We start from the raw sequence: 22,869 nt of genomic DNA, 5'->3' as shown, positions 1-22,869 counted from the left end.
CACAGTGAGTGTTGTCTTTATCTCCAGTTTACAGACAAGGAAACTGAGGCCCACAGAGGTGAGGTGACTTCGTCAAGGTCATAAGGCAGAGAGAAGGCAGTGCTGGGCCTTGAAACTAGGTCTAGCTCTCCTCCAATCATCTCCCTCTTCTACCCAACACAGCAGGAATAATTAGGACTTACAACCGCATAAAACATGCGTGGCTACGGACAAAGATGCAGAGGAACGTGGAGAAATGGGCAAAGGTGGGCGCTGGGCGTGTTTTTACAGCCTCTTTAATGTCATTACAATAAATGTAAATGGCAAGATGTATTCTACCTGCCTGTTTTCACGTCCCTATTCTCCAGGAGGCTGTGTCTATCGGGGTCATCAGAGCCCAGCATGGGCCAGGCATACAGTTGATACTTAACAAATACCCGTGGAAAGTTTTCTTCAAACGTTCAAATACAGAGTTACCACATGACCCAGCAATTCCACTCCTAGCTATACATCCAAGAGAAAGGAAAACGTATGTCCACACAAAACGTGTATGTGAATGTTTATAACAGCAGTATTCACAGTAGCCAAAGGTGGAAACAGACAAATGTCTACTGATGCAGGGTAAACAAAACGTGGCATATGCACACAATGGAATAAGAGTGAGTCATGAAAAGGAATGAAATACTGACACATGCTACAACACGGATGAACCTTGAAAATGTTATGCAGAATGAAAGAAACCAGTCACAAAGGAGCACACAGTGATTCCGTGCATATGCAAGCTCAGAATAGGAAATCTACAGAGGCAGAAAGTAGTTGAGTGGTTGCTTAGGGCTGGGACAGTGATGGAGGGACAGGGAAGTAGTGATCGTTGCCCAACTCTGAGAATATACTAAAATCCACTGAATTGGAGATTTTACACGGGCAAATTGTGTGGTATGTGACTATCTCAATAAAGCTGTCAAAATTACCTGTGCAATGAACAAAACATTTTTAGTGATACAAATCACCAGATTTCTCAAGAAAAGTCATTTTTTTTTTCAGCGTTGTTGTGCCTCCCAGTTAAATCTGATCAATGTTTTTACCTAATTCCAAGATGGCAGCTTTTCACAGGGAGGCTCCTGTGCCGCCCTCAGTGACCTCCGGGTCAGGAGGGCACCCCCCAGGCTGTGAGGCCCAGGCTCTGCTCAATTGGTGGCATGTGTCACACCCTCGACCTGCCTGCCCACCTGCTGCCCAGACCCACCTATGAGGCAGGAGTTATGGTACTCGTCTGTCTGGACATGGTATTCCAGGATCCTCTTGCAGATATTCTCTGCACACTGGTCAAAGTTTTCGTACATGCAGTCAGGCCTGGTGACTGAGTGCTTCTCTTTGCGGTAAAACTCCTGCAAAAGAGGTCGATGCTGTCTGGGCAAGGATGCTCACCATGGGGCTCTGGCCCATGCTCCTGCATCCTCCACCCCACTCTCCACACCTCCTAGCCCATTCTCCTGATGTCACTCTTCCTACCCAACTGCCCTTTTTACCACTGCCAATATCCCAGTAGTCAAGGCATAAGTGACTGAATGGCAAAACTCTTTTTTTGTCCTTCGAGACCCAAATGGAATCTCATTCCAACGACCAGGTTGAGAGAATTCTATGAAGTGCCAAACTAGGTACTAGGCCAAAGGCCACAAATATGGATGACTCACAGACCCTATTCTGAAGGATTTGCAGCCTAGTTGGAGGCCGACAGGAACGCACACAGACACCCCTGTGTGGGGTGTGCTGGAACTGTGCTCGGTAGCTCCAGCAGACCCATCCATCTCCCTGTGGTGTCGCCATGTCTGTTGCCCTACACGGGGTGCTGGCCTCCCAGGGACAGAGACTGGGCTTATTCCTCTTAGCCCACCCAGTATCTGACATACAGTAAGTGTCCGAGAAATGTTTGGTGGCTCAGTAAATGGATAAATGAATGAATGAGGTTTAATTTTTAGGATGAAGAAAACATCACATGAGGTGACAGAAGCTAGGTAGCTGTGGTTGTGGGTCCCTTTCTCTCAATTTCACCCACAAAGCCATTATCAGCAAAATCTAAGAGGCAGAGGTGGCTGGGGACATATGGCCAGCAGCCAGTCCAGGGGCATGCAGAGGCCTCTGGGCAGCAGCCCTCACCTCCACAACATTCAGTAGATGCTCATTGCTCTCCCAGAGGAGGGTCAGGATGATCCCTTTAAAATCCCTGAAAGACACAAAAGACAGATCCCTGAGGGGTCTTGTCTAATCACCAAATGGTGTGGACAAAACCAAATGGACAGAACATTCTGAGTGCTCAGCAGCCCAGCCAGGATTAGACAGTTCATGTGATTCCCAGGTGTGTTCTCACCTAATATTTCTATTTGTCTAGTTTAATGGCTCTTGTATGTGATAAGCTGGGTTTGGCCCCTTCCAAGAGTCTATTCTCTTTTGGCCTCATCACTCATTGTAGCTACTTGCTCCTGCCCTGGGACCTTTGCACACACTGATTCCTCCCCAGAGAACATGGTTAACTTTCTTCTTGGTCACATTTGCTCCTGCTCTTCCTCAGATCCTAACCTGGTGGCAATTCCTGACCATCCTGGTCCAATGCTCTCAGAGTGGTCCTCAGCCCTACAACACTCCCCACAGAGGGATTTGGGATTGATTTTTGTGACCGGCTGGTTAAACTCTATCTCTTCTAGAAGATGGTAAAGTCCATCTAGACAGACCGCATGTGTCTGTTTTGCTCACCATGGGACCCCCAGTCCCGCTACAGAGTCTGAACTTATTTGTACCTCAGTATTGGTTGAAAGAAGAAAGAACAATTTCTTATAAATATTAATCAAACAAGCAGGACTTCCTGTAGGACCAAACATCTGCCTTCCGGTACCTCTGCCATTTAGGCTGACTCTGCACACACTGGGGCTTTATTAAACAAAGTTGCCCAGTACCAGTGGATATTCCTGGCCAGTTAAGTCAATTATCTCAATAGTAAAAGTGAAATAAGGGAAGGGATAGATGTATTAGAACTTAATTTAACTTAGAACCTTAAGATGTAGGACACTTAATTTTTCACAATTTCTGTTAAGTGATACAGCCAATTTCTAAAACATATGTATATAGGCCACTCACTGTTTCATTTTAAAATTCACTCATCATAACTAAAGAAAATTAGAAATATACTGAAAAGCAAAGGAGAAAACGAATGCCAACATTTTATTGTATTTCCTTCTGGCTGCTTTTAAAGTCAGTTTGGAATTAGGTTCATGTGTATTTTACATTCTGTTCACTTGTTAAGTGTTCCCCCACATTAAGATATCTTTTTAAATGGCTGTGTAACACCATCTAGTATGTAAGTACCATGGTTTGCAATCCTCTATTTTTGGACTGCTAGGTTTTCTGATTTTTTTTAATCTTTCTTTTTTTTTAAATTTATTTATTTAAATTCAAGTTAGTTAACATACAGTGTAGTATTGGTTTCAGGAGTAGAACCAGTGATTCATCACTTACATGTAACACCCAGTGCTCACCCCAAGTGCCCTCCTTAATGCCCATCCCCCATTTAGCCCATCCCCTACCATCTGTATTGAAGAGTCTCTTACGGTTTGCTTCCCTGTTTTTATCTTATTTTTCCTTCCCTTCCCCTATGTCCATCTGTTTTTTAAATTCCACATATAAGTGAAATCATATATTTTGACTGACCTATTTCGCTTAACATAATACATTCTAGTTCCATCCAGGTCATTGCAAATGGCAAATTTTCATTCTTTTTGATTGCCGAGTAATATTCCTGTGGTGTGTGTGTGTGTGTGTGTGTGTGTGTGTGTGTGTGTGTTTGTGTGTACCACCTCTTTATGCATTCATCAGTCGATGCACATTTGGGCTTTTTCCATAATCTGGCTACTGTTGATAGTGCTGCTATAAATATTGGGGCGCATGTGCGCCTTGAAATCAGCATTTTTAAAAGTTTATTTATTTTGAGAGAGAGAGAGCACAAGTGGGGTAGGGGTGGAGATGAGAGAGAGTTCCAAGCAGGCTGTCAGTGTAGAGCCTGACGCAGGGCTCAGACTCACAAACCATGAGATCATGACCTGAGCCAAGATCAAGAGACAGATGCCCAACCAGCTGAGCCACCCACGCACACCCCAAAATCAGCATTTTGTATCCTTTGGATAAATACCTAATAGTGCAATTGCTGGTAAGATACTTCTGTGGTTTTTTTTGTTTTTTGTTTTTTTTGTTTTTTTTTTTTGGAGAAACCTCCATACTGTTCTCCAGAGTAGCTGCACCAGTTTGCATTCCCACCAACAGTGTAAAAGAGTTCCCCTTTCTCTGCATCCCTTCCAGTATCTGTTGTTTCATGAGTTGTTAATTTTAGCCATTCTGACAGGTGTGAGGTGGTATCTCATTGTGATTTTGATTTGTATTTCTCCAATGATGAGTGATGTTGAGCATCTTTTCATGTGACTGTTAGCCATCTGGATGTCTTCTTTGGAGAAGTGTCTATTCATGTCTTCTGCCCTTTTCTTCACTGGATTATTTGTTTTATTGGGTGTTGAGTTTGATAAGTTCTTTATAGATTTTTGATACTAACCCTTTATCTGATATGTCATTTGCAAAAATCTTCTCCTACTCTGTCGGTTGCCATTTAGTTTTGTTGATTGTTTCTTTTGCTGTGCATAAGCTTTTTATCTTATTTTTTAATGTTTACTTTTGAGAATGAGAGAGAGACAGAGTGTGAGCAGGGAAGGGGCAGAGAGAGAGGGAGACACAGAATCTGAAGCAGGCTCCAGGCTCTGAGCAGTCAGCGCAGAACCCGACATGGAGCTCGAACTCATGAACCATGAGATCATGACCTGAGCCAAAGTCGGTAGGTTAACCAACTGAGACACCCAGGTGCCCCCAGAAGCTCTTTATCTTGATGATGTCCCAATAGTTAATTTTTGCTTTTATTTCCCTTGTCTACTATTTGACTAGGCCTCATCCTTGGACACCGCCTTTGGCTTGCTATGCCCTATGTTAGTAAGAATACTACTAAGTCAGGGGCACCTGGGTGGCTCAGTTGGTTAAACATTGGACTATTGATTTCGGCTCAGGTCATGATCTCACTGTTCATGAGATCAAGCCCCATGTTGGGCTGTGCACTGACAGCATGGAGCCTGCCTGAGATTCTCAGTCTCTCTCTCTCTCAAAATAAATAAAGATTTAAAAAAATAAATAATTAGGGGCGCCTGGGTGGCGCAGTCGGTTAAGCGTCCGACTTCAGCCAGGCCGCGATCTCACGGTCCGTGAGTTCGAGCCCCGTGTCAGGCTCTGGGCTGATGGCTCAGAGCCTGGAGCCTGTTTCCGATTCTGTGTCTCCCTCTCTCTCTGCCCCTCCCCCGTTCATGCTCTGTCTCTCTGTCCCAAAAATAAATAAACGTTGAAAAAATAAATAAATAAATAAATAAACAATTAAAAATACTGTTAAGTCAGTTCAGATACTACCTACCCATCCCCACCCAATATCTGAGCACCTCTGATTTCCAGTAGCCATGGCCTGCCTGCAGCAAGAATCCTGCTAAGTAGGCAAGAATCCACTGCCGTTGAATTTTCAATCTACTGACCTCCTCGCTCTGCATTTTGGCTATAAATCTTCTCTTGTCCTTATTGTATTCTGAGTTGAGCCCCATCCCTCTTCCCTGTTGCAACAGTCTTGGCACCTATTGCAATGGTCCCACATAAAGTATTCCTTACTGTTTTAACAAGTATCAGAATAATTTTTTCCTTAACACCTCCCACTGGCAGTGCCTGGGAGGGACCATCTGCACCCTCCCTTGATAAACTGGGAACTTCCTCTAAAATCTATTTACATATTGGTTAATGTTGGGCAAAATATGGAATGGATTTGTTCCCTTTTCATTTGTTTGCATTCTAGTGAGAATTAGTGTTTTGTCCACATGTTTGTTCCTAATTTTATTTCTTGCTCGCGTGTGGTCTCTTCCAATTCTCCCCTTACCCTATTGTGTGCTGGAAATTTCTTTAGCAATTTTCTGGGGTAAGGGGATGGGGAGAGGAGCCAATTTTTCCTTTGTTGTCTTTATTTACCACTATTGTGTCTTGACTGGTTGTTATCTAACTTTTAATTGCATTTTATCTCAAAGGAGTTTAAAAATGTATTTGCCAAAATTTTCCATCTTTTTCCTTGTGATTTCATCTAGTGCTTCTTGGAGTGATGATCCTGCATTACTCAAGGGTGGCCTGTAGACGACTTGCTGGCTTGTCTTCACAATTCCAAGAAGAGGACTCTCTTCTACCCACGTGCACAGGGAAGGTGAAGGCTTGGGGAGAAGTCACTTAGCCAGAGTCCCAAGGTGGGGATAAAAACATCATCAGTCTGATTCCATTTTCTGAGCAATTCACCACTGTGTTATGCTAGGAAAGTCTCTCCCTTTTAGAGATTTCATAAGTGCTTGATTTTTTTTTTTCTGTTTAGCCTGTGATCTTTTTTTCACCACTAAAATACTGTGGTCCATCCATACTGTGGCTAACTATTTAGCAATACAAAGGGATGAACTACTGATACATGTGACCACTTAGGTGGGTCTCAAGGGCATTATATTGAGTACAAAAAGCCACTCTGCAAATGTCATACACTGTATGAGACTGTTTATATGACCTTCTTGAAATGACAAAATAATAGGGATGGAAAATGATCAGTGGCTGCTCAGGGTTAGGGATGGAGAGGGAGAGGGCATGGGTACGGCTATAAAGGGGTGACAGGAGTGACATACAGTTGGTGGTGATGGGACAGTTCTGTTTCTTGATTGTGGTGGTAGTTACATGAATATACACATGTGATAAAATGACAGAACTATAAAAAGTTGAGAGTCAAGATTTTGATGACGAGGAATGCCTTTTTGTGAATGGGACAAGGGAGCATCTAGCTGCTGACTTGGACCCAACTTCTAGGTCCTGAAGTCACTCTTCTTTATTTTTTAATGTTTATTTATTTCTTAGAGAGAGAGCTGGGAGAATGACAGAGAGAGAGGGAGACAGAGGATCCGAAGCAGGCTCTCTGCTGTCAGTTCAAAACTTGACATGGGGCTTGAACCCACGAGCCATGAGATCATGACCTGAGTCAAAGTCAGACACTTAACCAACTAAGCCGCCCAGGTGCCCTGAAAACCACCCTTCTTTGCAAACTTCACAAACCCCAGAGATAAGACCTGTGGGGCAAAAAGGCTGATGGTGAGTTCCCTGAATAAGGGGGAGAGGGTATCTCTGAGTCTCTTTGATTGCTTTCAATTTTCTGAAGTTGCTTATTTGCTTGAAGTGCAGCCATTAAGTGGAACAGAGTTCGTTTTAATAAATGATATTAAAATAAAGGGAAAGAGGAATGAGGGAGGTGAGGCATTAAAAAATTGAAGAAAAAAACCCACAAACAAATCCCAGACTTGAAAGAGGTGTGCTTCCCGCTACCCCAAAAAGCTTAACTTAGAAAATGTGAAATTTTGGTGAAAATGTCTCTCAACAAATTTAGGTGAAATGGGATGAGACAAACTGACCTTGACCCTCATCTTTCCCCTTGCAAATCTCTCCTGCTCTGCCCCCCACTTCTTATTTTCCCCTCAGCTGTGTCAGATTTAGCCACCCTCTTCACAGAGACAACAAGTTAAAATGGACTTAAAGGAAAAGGTGCCACTTACTCAGCTGGCGGCGGTGGCTTCTCCCCGAGCACCTGGTACTTTCTGTCCATTCGGTTGGGCTTGGAGTACCGTGTGATGCTGTGGGACAAAGGTGGATCAGTGTTCTGGAGGCTGGGGTAAACAGGCAGGTCTGTGGGAGCCCCACCTAACTTGCTGGAGGCCCTACGTCTGCCTGTGGGACACCGTGACCCCCATGTCTGGGCCTGAATCCTTCAAGATACTTCCCTACTCCTCAAAGCTTTGGAGATGCTTATCGTGGGGGTCAAGTCCTTATTGCTAAAACTGACCCAAGGCCCCTGGGAAGGGGCAAGGGGCCAGAAATTCATATCCTTGCTTTCCTGTGGGGAGGACCCAAAGAAAAACAGGTTGAGGTCCTTTTCAAACAAAAATACAATGTGCCCAGTTAAACTTGAATTCCATATAAGAAGCGAATAATTTTTAGTGTAAGCATGTCCCATGCAACATCAGACAGCCCCAGCAACATGGACTTCATTTTGTAACCACTGAGAGACTGAATATACAGATGGGCAATAGCTGGACTGTACAAAAATACAGAACTCTGACCCAAAACCTGCAGCAACGTGCCCAGGAAACCAATTCCTTGTCTATAATAAACAACTCAGGAAGCCAGCCTGATAGAAGTCAGACCTGGAGGAAGCCATATTGTCATCTCTAGTGGCAATCCAGAATGCCAAACAATAACTCCTGTAACAATCATCTCCAAATGGCCGGGACTTGATTACTAACTGACAGCTTCCCTGAATTTTGTCCCTGCTTCCAACTTAGAACCAATCAGGGAAAGTCAAGTACACAGCCCTAAATAATCACATAGAATGCCCTGCTGCTAGTTGGCCTGCCTCCAGCTTCCCCACATCAACAGCCTCCAATAAAGGCACATTTAAAGCCTTCCTTTTCTCCACTATACAGTTTTTTCACTCTTGTCTGCCTTTGAGTCTCTGCTAAAACATAAGTAATGATGGCTGACTCTCTTGCTGTACCAAGCTCTGAATAAATAGCCTTTGCTTTTCTCATTTGGTTGGTCTTAGGTTTATTTCCACGTTGCAGATGGCATTCATGTTCATGGACCTTTTGGAGGTATGCAAAGCAGGAATTGCCTCACCGCTACTTCCTCAAAACCAGGAATCAAACCGTATAAACGAGGGCTCACAGAGGACCCAAAAGTCAGTTCAGCCACTGGCTCTGTTACTTGCCTTCTGTTGAATCAGTGTCAGGGGCCAGCGGGGCCCACATTCACTGAGTAATGAGTCTAATGACCCCTACAGGGGCATAATGGGCAGAGTGCTTGACCAGGATGCAGAGGCCCAGGATTTCTCCTGGAGAGAAAGCCATCTCCAATGCCCCTCTTTTTGATTGGGAAGAATGGGTATGGGAGGAGGGCTGGGATCTACCAGTTGTGACCATGGAAAACCACTGAATGCCCAGATGGGCTCTCAAGGTGGGAGGCCTGTGTGAGCTGCATCACTCAGCAGGAATGAGCACAGACCTGACTAACGCCAGCTTCAGAGCCAACTTCTCACTGGGTCCGTTGGGGTCTCAGAGCTGTGAGTACAGGTGGTACTTTCCGAGGACAGTCTGATAAATGGACAGGGTGGTCTCTGGCCTATGTCTAGGGGTACAGGGAAGGCATCTGGGAAAGGGAGATCCTCAGCAGCCCAGCAGACCTACCTCGTTGTTGAAGTGGCACTGGCACTGGGCAGGGCCTTTCTCACGACATGTTCTCCCCGGTTCCGATGTCGCTTCAAGCCTTTGGGTGATGAGCACCCAGGACAAGAACAGAGGACCCAAGGTGAGGATGGACCAGGTGGCAACACTGGCTTTCCCACCGCCAGTGCCCCAAGACCCACAGGCCTGTTTGTCTCTACCTGTCTGGAACCGATCTTTGTCGCACTGCTGGGTTGAGCATTTTGAGTTGGGAAGTCTGAAACCAAAGGAAACGATATGAGCTTTTCCCCAGTGACCATGAGGACAGCTCAGGGCAGGCATTGGGTACCATCCCAGTTAGCACATAATACCATGTAAACGTGTCCTATTATGAGGCCCATTTTAGAGGAGGAAACTGAGGCCATGTACACCCCATGGCCACTCACTGCAGGATCTTCTTGACCACTTCCACAGCCGGGTCTTCAATCATGGACTTCCCCATGCGGCTGGGCTGGGCAAAGGACTCAGGGGTGACCAAGTCTACCTTGGCTTCCTCTTCAAGGACTTCTGAAGACACCAGGATGTCACTCTCCACCTCCATATCGATCATGATGTCATCCTGCAGGCCCAAGAGAAGGGCTTGAGTGTGTGGGCCCAGTCTACATGCTAGGGATGAAGGCAGCTGGGTTCATGTTCCACAAGCACCTTGCCCAGGGGCTGCAGCAGGAGGCTAGCTGCCTGATTCTTTGAGTCTGTATTTTCCTTCTAAAAAATGGTAATGGTCATATCTCCTTTAGAGAGTCATTCATTCATTCATTTATATGTGCATGTGGCTTTCAAAAATATTTCCCAAGTACCTGCTTTCTGCAAGGCTCTGGCTGGGTCCTGGGACACAGGGTGGAGAGGTAACATGTGATCTTTGTTTTTATAGGGCTTACAGTCTAGTCAGAGAGACAAACATTTAACATGCACTTCTACAAATAAATGTCTAGTCAGAATTGTGACCAATGCTATGAAGGAAAAGTTCCAAAGTCTTCCATGAGGCTGAGGGTCGTGGATTTACAAGGCCAGCCCATAGATGTGTCCAGGCAGTGTTCTTAAAATGGGTGAATGAATGAATGAATGAATGTGTGGACAAGTGAGTGGCCAACACGCCCTACAAGTCGGACCTTAGAGAAAGGGTAGGAGTAGTGGCCCGCAATGAGGGCTTAGTTAGGCTATTCCCTATTTTATTTGAGTCTTGTCTCAGCAGTGGACTATAAGAGGGAAGGACCCTAGCTGGACTCCTGAGTTCTTTCTTGAAGGGCGCAGGTGGTATGATGCTGGTGGTATGATGGAGGGTTAGTATTGGTGGCATGGTGGGAAGCGCCTCCCCATAGAAGGAAGGACTGGTTCAAAACATGGCAGTGAGAGCAGAACTTGAGGGATGTCCACTTATTTCCATATTGTTCTATGTCACACACTCCTGGAAGTTGGTTGAGTGTCTCTGGTGTTCAAAACCTGATGTGAGGGGCTGAGTGCAGGGTGGGGGTGACAGAAGCTCTGCCCTCTTGGGGTACACAGTCTGGAGAGATAGCCCCTAAAAATGGAGACGTCACTGTGGTCTGTGAGAGAAGGTCCAGTGGGAAGTGATGTCTTTTGGGTGGGAGTGGGGGTGAGAAATGAAGAGACCATGGAGGGCAGACCAAAGAGGCTGCTGTGAAGGCTCAGTTGAAGGATGTGGATTTCACCCTGAGTGATCAGGAGAGTGGCACAGTCAGACTGACCTTCTCCAACATTATGTCTGGCTGTAGTTCAGGGAGTGGATCATGAGGGAACGTGAGAGGAAAAGCGCAGCCATGTGGGCAGGAAGAGGTTGGTGGAGGTGGGGTGGGGAGAAGCCAGTGGTTGCTTATGCGCGTGGGTGGGAAGGAAAAGGCTGAAAGGCGAGGGTAGCCTGAGAGCTGGCAGCTGGTAGGTCTTGGTGAAGGTGAGGAGATGGTGCCAGGAGGTGAGGAATCTCCTAAGATGGCAGGGAAGTGGACTATTTGGGATTTGAATCCCAGATCTGACTGCACAGCCTATGGTCTTTCCAAGGCAACCTGGTAGGCCTGGTGTTCAGCAGGACCCTGGGAGCCGTCTCTTCCCTTAGGCTCTACTGAGCTCTGCAGGTCTCCTGAGAGCCCAGCCGTGACAGCTCACCCACCCTTCCCCACTTCCCATTCCCTTCCTCTACTGTCTGTTCCTTACAGTAAAGACGACTTGAGTCGTGTATACGATGTCCAGCCTGCAATTCAGGTACTGAATCCTCTGGCCCAGTTTTTCTTTCCAAGTCCGGACCAAGCCAAGGAGGTCATCCGTGGCCACCACCTAGGAGAAGAGAGCTGCAGGAAGCAAGCTGCAGGAGGGCCGCCTGCCTCCATCTGAACCACAGGCCTCTTGATTCGATGGAGGCCCCTCACTTGCAGGGAGGGCCCTAGGAGAGTGGGCGGTGCTGGCTGGCTCTCTCGGGCAACTGCAGTGGGGCAGCAAATCCTTCACTGACGGGGCATCAGGAGTTCTAGTCCTGGTTTTATGGGTTCATTCTGGGCAAATGATTTGAGTTAGCCCAACTTGGTCTCCCCATCTGTGTGGTGGGAAACAGAATGTTCCTTGGAATCTCTTCTAGCTTTGACGCTCTTAGAAGGAAATGTTTGGCCCCAAATGGCCACGTTGTGTGTGAGTGAAATGACCACAGCCTTTCTGGAAAGTGATCTAACCATTTCCACAACAAGCTCAGATACACACCCCCTCAAGCAGCAATCCCACAGACCCTGCCCCCAGGTGTGCAGGAAAGAACGTGCAAGGACGTTCACCTTTATGTGCACCCACACATCACTTGTCAGTCCTCACACTTGGTCCCCTGCATTGTTCACTGACCTATGTACATGACCCAGGCCAGGAGGTGCCTTGGCCTCTTCTGCTTCCTTCATTTCTAGTGCATTCTGAGTCCTAACCATTTCCCTGCTACTCAACTCTGGAATTGGAAGGTGTCCCTGGTGGTACCTTGTCCAGGCCACAATTCTCTGTGCTTCAGTTATGACACGCTGTCTCACTCCTCCCTCCCTCCCTGCCTTTCTGCACACAGCAACCTGAAGCCCCTCCATGTATGTGGCACTGAGCATGTGACCCTGGCCACACCTGTCCATGGTCCCCACTGCCTTCACCATGCAACTGATGCATCGTTCCCATCTCCTGATCACTGTTTTGCAGGGGTGTCCAACCAGTCTCCTCCATCAACACAGGATTGCCTGCCCACCCAAGTTCAAGTTCCCCTGACCTGGCCAGAAGGCTGTGAAAGCCTTCCCCTGTCCAACACTCTGACACCACAAGAAGAGGGCAGTGAGGGGGTTGGAGAGGTGAGGAAATGCAGGAGAGCAAATGTTTCTGCTCTGGAGAGGCAGAGCTGTCCCTAAAGGGACTGATAAAGAAGTCATGGCAGATTAAGCTGGTTTCCCCCTGTTCCCCAGGGGTCATGCAGAAATAACTGCATAAAAACACAGAGGTCACAGGGGCTCTGCAAAAAAATGAGAATAATATGAGGGATGTGTATTCACTTAGTGCTTTGTGGATGTTTGAACTTTTCTCAAGAAGCATGTGTTACTATGCAAGAAAAAGCATAGAGACTAAATGTCCTCTCAGTGCTAACAAACATGAAACCAGTCACTGAAATGGAAGAGAAAAGACAAAGCTTGGTGAGGAAGGAACATCCCATTCAAGAAACCTCCAGTTGAGACATCTGGTTCTCGAGTGCCTGGTTGAGCTGTTGGGAAAAGATTGCCCGGGGAGGCCGGGACAGACGTGGAACAGGGGACAGAGATGTGTGCTGGTGGCAGAAAAACAAGCATGTAAACAACGTAAACATCCAGAGACCCGATGTGCTGATCCACACTGCTCTAATTTGGACATTTTAACCAGTAGTAACCGTAGAAAACAGTAGTAACCAGTTCATGTGCAATGATCAAAATGAGCAAATGAAAAATCAAACAAAAAGTGGTTGTTCAGAAGGCAGAGTCCTGCCTGCTTCTGTTTTTCCTCTAGGGCTGAGTTCCAATTACAGGGAGGGAAGCCTGGTGACATCAGCAGGGGAGTGAGGTCAGACTGAAGCCCCACGTTCACTGGACTCTACATGCTTGCCAGGGAGGGGCTGGGGGTGAGAGAAGGTGGCTGTTTTCTCTTCTCTTCCTTAATTCCATTGGGTCCAACAGGGGTTAAGTAGGAAGGCTCAGAGGCCCCTCTGGAGCTGGAGAAATCTTGATGACAGATGTAAATTTACTTTCAGTTTGATTCTTGTATAATGGCATCTTCACTATTCATAGCTTAGCAAATACTGAATACTTACTTTTTTATCTCCCTTTGAGTTTCGACACATTTCTATTTTCCTTTGAAGCTGTTCCAGAGACGAATTCAATCCATCTGTTTGCAGATTGGATTTTGCAACCTAGAAAAACCAGAACTTCCAAGGTTTGTTACTAGAATACTTATTTTTTATTATTTTTTTAATATGAAATTTATTGTCAAATTGGTTTCCATACAACACCCAGTGCTCATCCCCACAGGTGCCCTTCTCAATACCCATCACCCACCTTCCCCTCCCTCCCACCCCCCATCAACTCTCAGTTTATTCTCAGTTTTTAAGAGTCTCTTATGTTTTGGCTCCCTCCCTTTCTAACCTCTTTTTTTTTTTCTTTCCCTACCCCATGGTCTTCTGTTAAGTTTCTCAGGATCCACATAAGAGTGAAAACATATGGTATCTGTCTTTCTCTGTATGGTTTATTTCACTTAGCATAACACTCTCCAGTTCCATCCACGTTGCTACAAAAGGCCGTATTTCATTCTTTCTCATTGCCAAGTAGTATTCCATTGTGTATATAAACCACAATTTCTTTATCCATTCATCAGTTGATGGACATTTAGGCTCTTTCCATAATTTGGCTATTGTAGGAAGTGCTTCTATAAACATTGGGGTACAAGTGCCCCTAGGCATCAGCACTCCTGTATCCCTTGGGTAAATTCCTAGCAGTGCTATTGCTGGCTCATAGGGTAGATCTATTTTCAATTTTTTGAGGAACCTCCACACTGTTTTCCAGAGCAGCTGCACCAGTTTGTGTTCCCACCAACAGTGCAAGAGGGTTCCTGTTCTAGAATACTTGTTTTGATCAGCAACATATTCAGCAAAACATTATATAAGAGATGAATTAAATATTGGAAAAATGAAATTGGTGGGGGGAGATGCACAATGTTATCAGAAACTAGATCAATGCAAATGTAAAAGTTTTTGTTTTAGGGGTGCCTGGGTAGCTCAGTTTTTTGAGCATCCAACTTCAGCTCAGGTCATGATCTCACAGCTTGTGAGTTCGAGCCCCACGTCAGGCTCTGTGCTGACAGCTCAGAGCCTGGAGCCTGATTCAGATTCTGTGCCTCCCTCTCTCTCTGCCCCAACCCACTGGCATTCTGTCTCTGTCTCTCTCAAAATTAAATAAACATCAAAAAAATTTTTTTAAGTTTTTGTTTTGTTGTGTGTTTTTTTAAATTTTTTTTTCAACGTTTATTTATTTTTGGGACAGAGAGAGACAGAGCATGAACGGGGGAGGGGCAGAGAGAGAGGGAGACACAGAATCGGAAACAGGCTCCAGGCTCTGAGCCATCAGCCCAGAGCCCAACGCGGGGCTCGAACTCATGGACCGCGAGATCGTGACCTGGCTGAAGTCGGACGCTTAACCGACTGCGCCACCCAGGCGCCCCTGTTGTGTTTTTTGTTTTTTTTTTTTTACTGTCAAACAGATAAGGTTTAAAAATAAAATTGACAACCCACAGTAGTGGTTGAGGGTATGAAGAAGAACACACTCATGACCAGCTGGTGACGAGTTGTCTGTAAAAGCCACCTGGAAACATGTGAAGCCTTAAAACATTCATGCTCTACCCCAGTAATTCTAGCTCTGGGAGATACCTTACAGACATAATCAGAGTTCCCTGTGCAAGGGTATTTATAATATCACTGGCATAATAAGTGAAATCCAACAACTATTTCTCCAAAAAGGATTGGCTAAGTAAAAATGGCAACACATTCAGGAGAGGGAAGCCAGAACAATAGTGTTTTCAAATAATCTTTAAAGATTATATAGCTTACAAAATTGTATAAAATAGAAAGAGGCTGGATTTTGTGTGTGTGTGTGTGTGTGTGTGTGTGTATGTATATGTGTGTGTGTATATCTTTTATATATTATATAATATAATATATATATATATATATATATATATATATATATATATATAATCTTTATATGCATAGAAAAAAGTCTAAAAATAATTCAAAGTCTTTCCTGGCTTCATTGAGATATAATTGACATGTAACATTATATAAGTTTAAGGTATACAATGTATACCTTATTATAAAGGTATAATTTGTATAATTTGACATGTGTATATATCGCAAAATAATAGGAGATTGGATTAGTAACCAAAACCCTCCTGACAAAGAAAAGCTCAGGACCTGATGGTTTCATGGGTGAATTCTACCAAACATTTAAAGAAAACTTCACACCAATTCTTCTCAAGCTCTTCCAAAAAATAGAATAGGAGGGAATATTCCCAAACTCATATTACAAAGCCATCACTACCCTGCCGCCAAAGTCAGGTAAGAACACTACAAAGAGGGTGGTGCCTGGGTGGCTCAGTTGGTTAAGCATCCGACTTGGGCTCAGATCATGATCTCATAGCTCTTGAGCTCAAGCCCCACATCGGGTGAGCTCGTGCCCTGCTTCAGGTAGCACAAGCCCTACTTCCAGTGAGCATAAGCCCCGCTTTGGGTGAACACGAGTTCCATTTTTGGGTGAGCCCTGTTTCTCTCTCTCCCACCCTCCCTCTCTCTGTCTCTCTATTTCTCTCCCTTCCCCTCCCCCCTCTCTCTGCCCCTCCAGGGATTTTCTCTCTCTCTCTCTCCCTCTCCATTGCTCACTTGCGCCCTCTCTCTCTCTCTCTCAAAAAAAAAAAAAAAAAAAAAAAAAAAAAAAAAAAAATAGAACACTACAAGGAAACTACAGACCAATATCCCTTATGAATATAGATGCAAAAATCCTCAACAAAATATTAGCACATGAAATTCAACAGCACATTAAAAGCATTATATACCACGATCAAGTGGCATTTACCTCTGGGATGCAAGGAGGATAGTTCTACAAATGCAAATCAATCAATGTGACACCACATTAATAGAATAAAAAATAAAAATAATTTGCTCAGTACAATAGACACAGAAAAAGCAATTGACCAATTGGTCTATTCAGATTTCCTATTGTTCATGATTCAATCTTGGTAGATATATTTCTACAAACTTATCCATTTCTTCCAGGTTATCTAATGTGTTGGCATATAATTGGTAATAGTCTCATGATTCTGGTATTTCTGTGGTATTAGTTGCAATGTCTTTCATTTCTGACTTTATTTGAGTCTTATCTCTTTTTTTTCTTAGTCTGGCTAAAGGTTTGTCCATTTTGTTTATCTTTGAAAAACCAGCTCTAGCTTCATTGATCCTTTCTATAGTTTTTCTGGTCTCTATTCCATTGATTTCTGATCTGATCTTTGTTATTTCCTTCATTCTGATAACTTTGTTTTTTTTTTCCTAGTTCCTTGAGGTTTACAGTTAGGTTGTTTATTTGAGATCATTGACCTGGGTTCACATTTTGAAATATAAAAACAATTTTTTTAATGTTTATTTTTGAGAGGGAGAGACACAGAGCACAAGCAGGGGAGGGGCAGGGAGAGAGGGAGACACAGAATCTGAAGCAGGCTCCAGGCTCTGAGCACAGAGCCTCACATGGGGCTTGAACCCACAAACCCCAAGATCATGACCTGGGCCAAAGTTGGATGCTTAACCAACTGAGCCACCCAGGCACCCCTGAGCTAGGTTCACATTTTGGCTCTACCATTTAAGAGCTCTGTGTTCTTATCTAAGTCACTTAGTTATTCTCAGCCTCAGTTTCTTTATCTCTAAAGTAGGAATAAAACAGTACTTGCCTCCTACAGTTCTTGTGAGGACTAACATTGCTAATCAAAATAAGTCAGTTATCAGGATGCATGGTGCGTAATAACTCAATAAATCCTAGAGGCTACTATGATTTAATCTCTGTCTTCCTAGCTGGAATTTAAGTTTCATGGGGGAGAGCCCACAGTGGTATCCCCAGCACTTGGGACAGTGCCTGGCATGCAGGTGTGTGTGTGTGTGTGTGTGTGTGTGAGATAAACATCTACCAGGTAAAAAGTGAATCTGTCCTACCTCGCTCTTGATGTTCACTTGCAGATTTGTCAGCAACCGCTGGATTTTCTCTAGGAAAATAAGGTCCACAGACAGGTTATGAAATTTGCTTTCAAACTTATTGATGACATCATTGGCCTGTAGAGAAATACAAAAAGTAAAGGAGGGGGCCGCCTGGGTGGCTCAGTCAGTTAAGCATCAAACTTCGGCTCAGGTCATGATCTCGTGGTTTGTGAGTTCGAGCCTGCGTCTGTGCTGGCAGCTCAGAGCCTGGAGCCTGCTTTGGACTCTGTGTCTCCCTCGCTCTCTGCCCCTCCCCCACTCACACTCTGTCTCTGTCTCTCTCAAAAATAAATAAACATTAGAACAAAATTAGAAACTAATCCTTTTTTTAAAAAAAGTAAAGGAGGGAGGTTTACTTGGAACTTGTGAACTTTGGAAGCAGAGGGGGACAGGCTCAATTTTTTGGAAAGGGGGCTTGGCAGGGCTCAGGCAAAGTACAAGGGCACCCCGGATGCCTGGCTGGAGGTCAGGGGCAGGGCTCCCCAACCTGGTCCAGGTATTCATTCTCCATCTTCTCCATGTTGATCATGATTAAACTTTCAACAAACTCTATTCGAGAAGCTTCCTTCTCCAGTCGATGACACAGTGAGTCAATTTCTTCAGCAGAAAAGTTGCCTCCATCAGAAAACAATCTGAAAATAGTTTGGGAGAAAGAAAAGGCACTGATCAGACATGAAGCTTCCCACCCATTCCAAATCCTGTGGTCGACAAGGCTTTAGATTAAAAGTTTAAGATCACAGAAAAATAAATGCAAGTGGTTCAAAGATAGAAGCAGTGAAATAACCCAAAAGTCCTTCAAGGGATGAACGGAGAAACAATATGTGGTACGTACACAAAATGGAACAGTATTCGGAAGGAATGAAATTCTGACACGTCACATTGGTGAGTGCTGAAGACATTATGTTAACTGAAATAGGCCAGACACACAAAAGGACAAATATTGTGTGATTTCACTTATGCGAGGTACCTAGAGAAGTGAAATTCATGGAGACAGAAAATGGAATTGTGGCTGTTGGGGGCCAGGGGGAGGAGAATAGGAGTTAGTGTTGAATGCGTTCAGAGTTTCAGTGTATAAAGATGAGAAATTTTTTGGGGCGCCTGGGTGGCGCAGTCGGTTAAGCGTCCGACTTCAGCCAGGTCACGATCTCGCAGTCCGTGAGTTCGAGCCCTGCGTCAGGCTCTGGGCTGATGGCTCGGAGCCTGGAGCCTGTTTCCGATTCTGTGTCTCCCTCTCTCTCTGCCCCTCCCCCGTTCGTGCTCTGTCTCTCTCTGTCCCAAAAATAAATAAACGTTGAAAAAAAAAATTAAAAAAAAAAAAAGATGAGAAATTTTGGAGATGGATCGTGGTGATGGTTGCACAACAATGTGATTGTACTTAATGCCACTGAACTGTACACCTGAAAATGGTTAAAATGGGCAGTTGTACGTCCTATATATTTTGTCACAATAAAAAACGGAGGGGAAACAAGACCACTTCTCAATAGAGAAAGCCCAGTGTCCACAGAGGCCCCGACGCTGGCTCCCACCTGCAGTGCTTGATGAACTCGATGTTGGCGTAGTGAAGCTTGCCCAGGTTCTCCTCCAAGTACTGGCGGAAGCTGCGCAGGGACACCTGCACGACGTCGATGTAGCTGAGCAGCTCCTGGTGCAGTGTGCTGCTGAGAGTAACCAGCCTGGGAGACGCAGGAGGGCAGGATGATGACGTGGGCATGGCAGGGCAGCCTGGGGGCGCTGCTTGAGCTCCACTGCGGTGCCCATCTGTGGGGCTACCAGAACCACTGCCATGTTCTTCTGGGTAGAAAAAGAGGCTTCGAAGGAAGCTCAGAATGCCAGTGTGTGCAGGGCACGGTGCGGAGCTCTCAGTGTGCTGGGTCAGAGGACATCCCTCTCCTCTCTCTGGCCCTTGCCATCAAATTACTAAAGGAATCCCTAGGTCCAACTGATCTGGCTCCTCCCTGCAGCACAAACTTTCTCTCTCACTCCTGCGCCTGTTCTCCTGAGGGAGCACCCTGCAAGTTCTCTCTTCACCTTTAAGTCCACCCTAACCAGCGATCTCTTGTGTACCTGACCGCTGTCCAAACACTTGTGAGGGCTCCTCACCTGTTACCTGAGGTCTCCCTAAGCACGCAAGGGCCTCCATCTAAAATCCCTGAATGGCTTCCTTGGAGCCCTTTGCTCTGCCGTGAGCATATCCCCACCTCGAGCTGGGCAGTGCTCCTTGCTGAGGGGGAAAATTCTGTCTCCTCTTTACCTTCCTCCATCTCAGACCAGGAGGCCTCCTGCAGGAAGTTCGTCCCAATTTCCCTTGATGGAAGTGGTCTCTCCCAGCACAGACGTTTCAGGGCAGGTTAGTAGCATCCCTGCATCCTGAACATGTGTGCCCTTTTCTCCCTAGCTGCTCACCCAGTCGCCAGCCCCCTGCCCCCAGACAGACAGTTCATACAGTTAGACTCACTTGTGTGAAGAGGAGAGCTGAAAAGAGAAGGTTGCTGTGGGGCCTGGCAAATGGACTCTTTTATCCACCAGGGAGGAACCACTCCCTTTGAAAGCAGCCACCTGGCTGAGATTCTAGGGCTATGGGGCCAGAGCGGAGACTCCCAGGGCCATACCTCTGGCTCTTTGTGGCATTCAAGAAGATATGCTCCATGTCGTAAATCTTGCGGCGGAAGTTTTTGCTTTTTATGTTTTGCTCTTCTTGGAACCGGTAGAACATCAGCCTCTCCTTCCTCAGCGTCTCGATCACCCCAGCACAGTGGCTGTCCAGCTGCTCTTGATGAAGCAAGAGCTCAGCTGGAAAAGAATGAAGGAGAGCTGAGGCCCTCTGGGATCCCAAGTCACCTCAGGACGTTCCCCTCCTAGACAGTGACAGCTGTCCTTGCCAGGGGTTGGCTTGGGAATGGGTGCAGATCTCAGAGAGGCCAATTGGACACTGCCCCTGGGTGTCTAACTAGAGAAGAGGCTGTCCAGGCTGTGTGAAGGGAGGTCTCTGCTGGTGAAGACACCTGGAAACAGGTGGGATGGGTGGACATGTTGGGAAGGGCAGGGATTGTGGTGAGAGGCTCTGGAGAAAACAACCAGCACAGCACTGGGCAGTCAGAGTTTATTGCTTTAAATCAGTGACTACTCTTTCCAGGAGCTTGAATTCCAACAGACTTCTACGGTGGAGTAAACAGAACCAGGATTTGGCTTCAAAGGCTCCATCATAGGCCTTTAAAACTGACAGTTCCAGGTCAGTCCACCCTACCTCCCTACTGCCCACAGTGGTGAAAATTCTGTCCTCCCAGCCATGCCAAGAATGAGTGCAGTGACTCTGGGGCATTGTTTCTCTGACCTTGATCTCCCAATCACACATTGGGTCAGGGAGCCAGGGAAGGGCAAGAAATAGAGCATCTCAATTTATATTTAGTTTTAATGCACATATTTTCCAAATGAAGACAATGACGTTCCAAAGCCAAGCAGGTCTCCCAAGGCCACAAGCATTGGGACTCCAGGCCAGGCTGTCTGTTCCCACAACTCTGTCACTGCTCCAGGCAGGAAGAGTTTGGGTGGGACCATGTGTGGTCTCTCTGGGAGCTGGAAGTGTCTATGAAGAAGCTTGAATTGTGACGTAAGTGAAAACCAAACAGGGTCATTGAGGATCCAACTAAAAGTGTGCCACCCCCTAAAGGGGACCTCTGCCTAAGAGAGAAATGGCACCTCTTTTTAAGTTATAAACTATAAGCTGAAATTAATGCCTACCACTTGCTCAAGATTCCTCACTGTTCCATTCCAGGGAGAGTTGATTACCACCAACAATATCCCCTTCTGCAAGCAAGGGAGGGATCAGAGAGGTCAGGTAACCTGTTCAGAGTCACATAGCTAGAGAGGTTGAGCCTGATAGCTCTGATTCCTGAGCTACAGGAAGCATCTGCTATGCAGGTATATATCTGACAGATGTGTGAGCAGATCTGAGATTCACACTGCTAAAGCATGACAATACTCTTCATTTTAGCATCTAAAAGTCCTGTTTTTAAAAGAAAATTTTTTAAAAATCTCAAATGTGGGTACCTTCTCTGCCAGCCTTGGAGATGGAACCCTCACACAGGGGCACCTAATGAACGCAGAACTGTGGTGGCACAGACACCAGCTGTCTGGGGCAGGGTGGCCTTTCCCAGGCTGGGTCTGTACCTGCTCTGACATTGTGGATGTCCTTTTCAATGCACTCAGCTCTTGGCTTGTGTAGGTGCAGATGCAGCTCTAGTTCTGAGTCCAGCTCATCAATCTTGGTGGCCACAGTGACCTGCGTTTTGAGGACACGTTGGTCAAACCACTTCTCTAGGTGCTCGAAAAAACCAGCTCGAAGTCTGAGGGAGAAAGCAGTGAGGGTCAGCTCTGCCAGTAGCAGTGGCCACAGAGAGAGCTTCCATATTGTTATATAAAGCATTCCCCTCTTTCGCTTCTTATTTTATTTCCTAACTACATGATATTCTGTTGTCTGGATGGACCATCATTCATTTAACCAGATCCCCTTCTGGCAGACACTTTATGGTTTCCAACCATTTGTTCTTCAAAAAAGGCTGCAGTGAATAACCTTGTATATAAGTCAAGCGTAGAAGCATTCCTGTAGGATAAATTCCCTGAGCTGGAAGTGTTGACTCAGAGGCTAAAATACATATGTGGTTCTTGAAGATATGGCTTGACTGCTTTCCTGGCAAGGCAGTCTGTCCCTATTTCTCCGCCGCCTTGCAGTGTATTGCTGAACTTTTGAATTTGACAATTTTGTCATGTTATGACCAAAACTGGGCATATTGTCATGTGTTTAAGACTATATAATTCCTTTTCCTGCATACTATGCATTAATATATTTTGCCCATTTCTCTGTTGTGAAGATGCTCTTTTTCTTTTCAATCTCTTTATATGGGAACGCCTTATATATTAGGAACATGAGGTCATTTGACTGCAATGTGAGTTGCAAATACTTTCCCCAATTTATCACTTTTTCCTTTTCAAAATTTATGTATTGTTAAGAAGGCTATGTGCTGTTAAGGTGTTGGTTGTCCCCAGATTTATCTATAGATTCAATGCAATAACAATAAAAATCTCAGCAGACATGTTCTTATAGACACCAGTGAGCTGATCTCAAGTTTATGTAGAAATGCAAATGGCCAAAGATAGTTGAGGAGAAGACCAAAATTGGAGAACATACTCTACCAGATATTAAGACTT

General features: G+C 45.4%; 1 protein-coding gene across 6 annotated transcripts in view; it reads right to left on the bottom strand.

Annotated features, from left to right (window-relative positions):
* The window catches only part of CCDC180 (coiled-coil domain containing 180), a 63,024-nt gene that overhangs the window by 9,911 nt on the left and 30,244 nt on the right, over nt 1–22,869 (bottom strand). Inside the window, exons 21-33 of one of the 6 annotated variants that reach the window (XM_045043063.1) lie at nt 21,832–22,007; nt 20,274–20,454; nt 19,191–19,337; nt 18,152–18,296; nt 17,623–17,739; nt 13,690–13,788; nt 11,559–11,678; nt 9,776–9,948; nt 9,551–9,606; nt 9,354–9,432; nt 7,668–7,745; nt 2,137–2,203; nt 1,226–1,367 (exon numbers count right to left, since the gene is read on the bottom strand). In XM_045043063.1, the coding sequence (XP_044898998.1) occupies nt 1,226–1,367; nt 2,137–2,203; nt 7,668–7,745; nt 9,354–9,432; nt 9,551–9,606; nt 9,776–9,948; nt 11,559–11,678; nt 13,690–13,788; nt 17,623–17,739; nt 18,152–18,296; nt 19,191–19,337; nt 20,274–20,454; nt 21,832–22,007 (1,580 nt within the window). Of the gene's footprint in view, nt 1–1,225; nt 1,368–2,136; nt 2,204–7,667; nt 7,746–9,353; nt 9,433–9,550; nt 9,607–9,700; nt 9,949–11,558; nt 11,679–13,689; nt 13,789–17,622; nt 17,740–18,151; nt 18,297–19,190; nt 19,338–20,273; nt 20,455–21,402; nt 21,469–21,831; nt 22,008–22,869 lie in introns of those variants that run through there. The other 5 variants (XM_045043064.1, XR_006588737.1, XM_045043065.1 and 2 more) reach the window with 5 other exon arrangements.

The sequence above is a fragment of the Felis catus genome, chromosome D4 (assembly GCF_018350175.1).
Source record: "Felis catus isolate Fca126 chromosome D4, F.catus_Fca126_mat1.0, whole genome shotgun sequence".
Lineage (NCBI taxonomy): Eukaryota > Metazoa > Chordata > Mammalia > Carnivora > Felidae > Felis > Felis catus.
The sequence above is the reverse complement of the archived record's forward strand: the minus strand, read 5'-3'. Positions and strand labels throughout refer to the sequence as shown.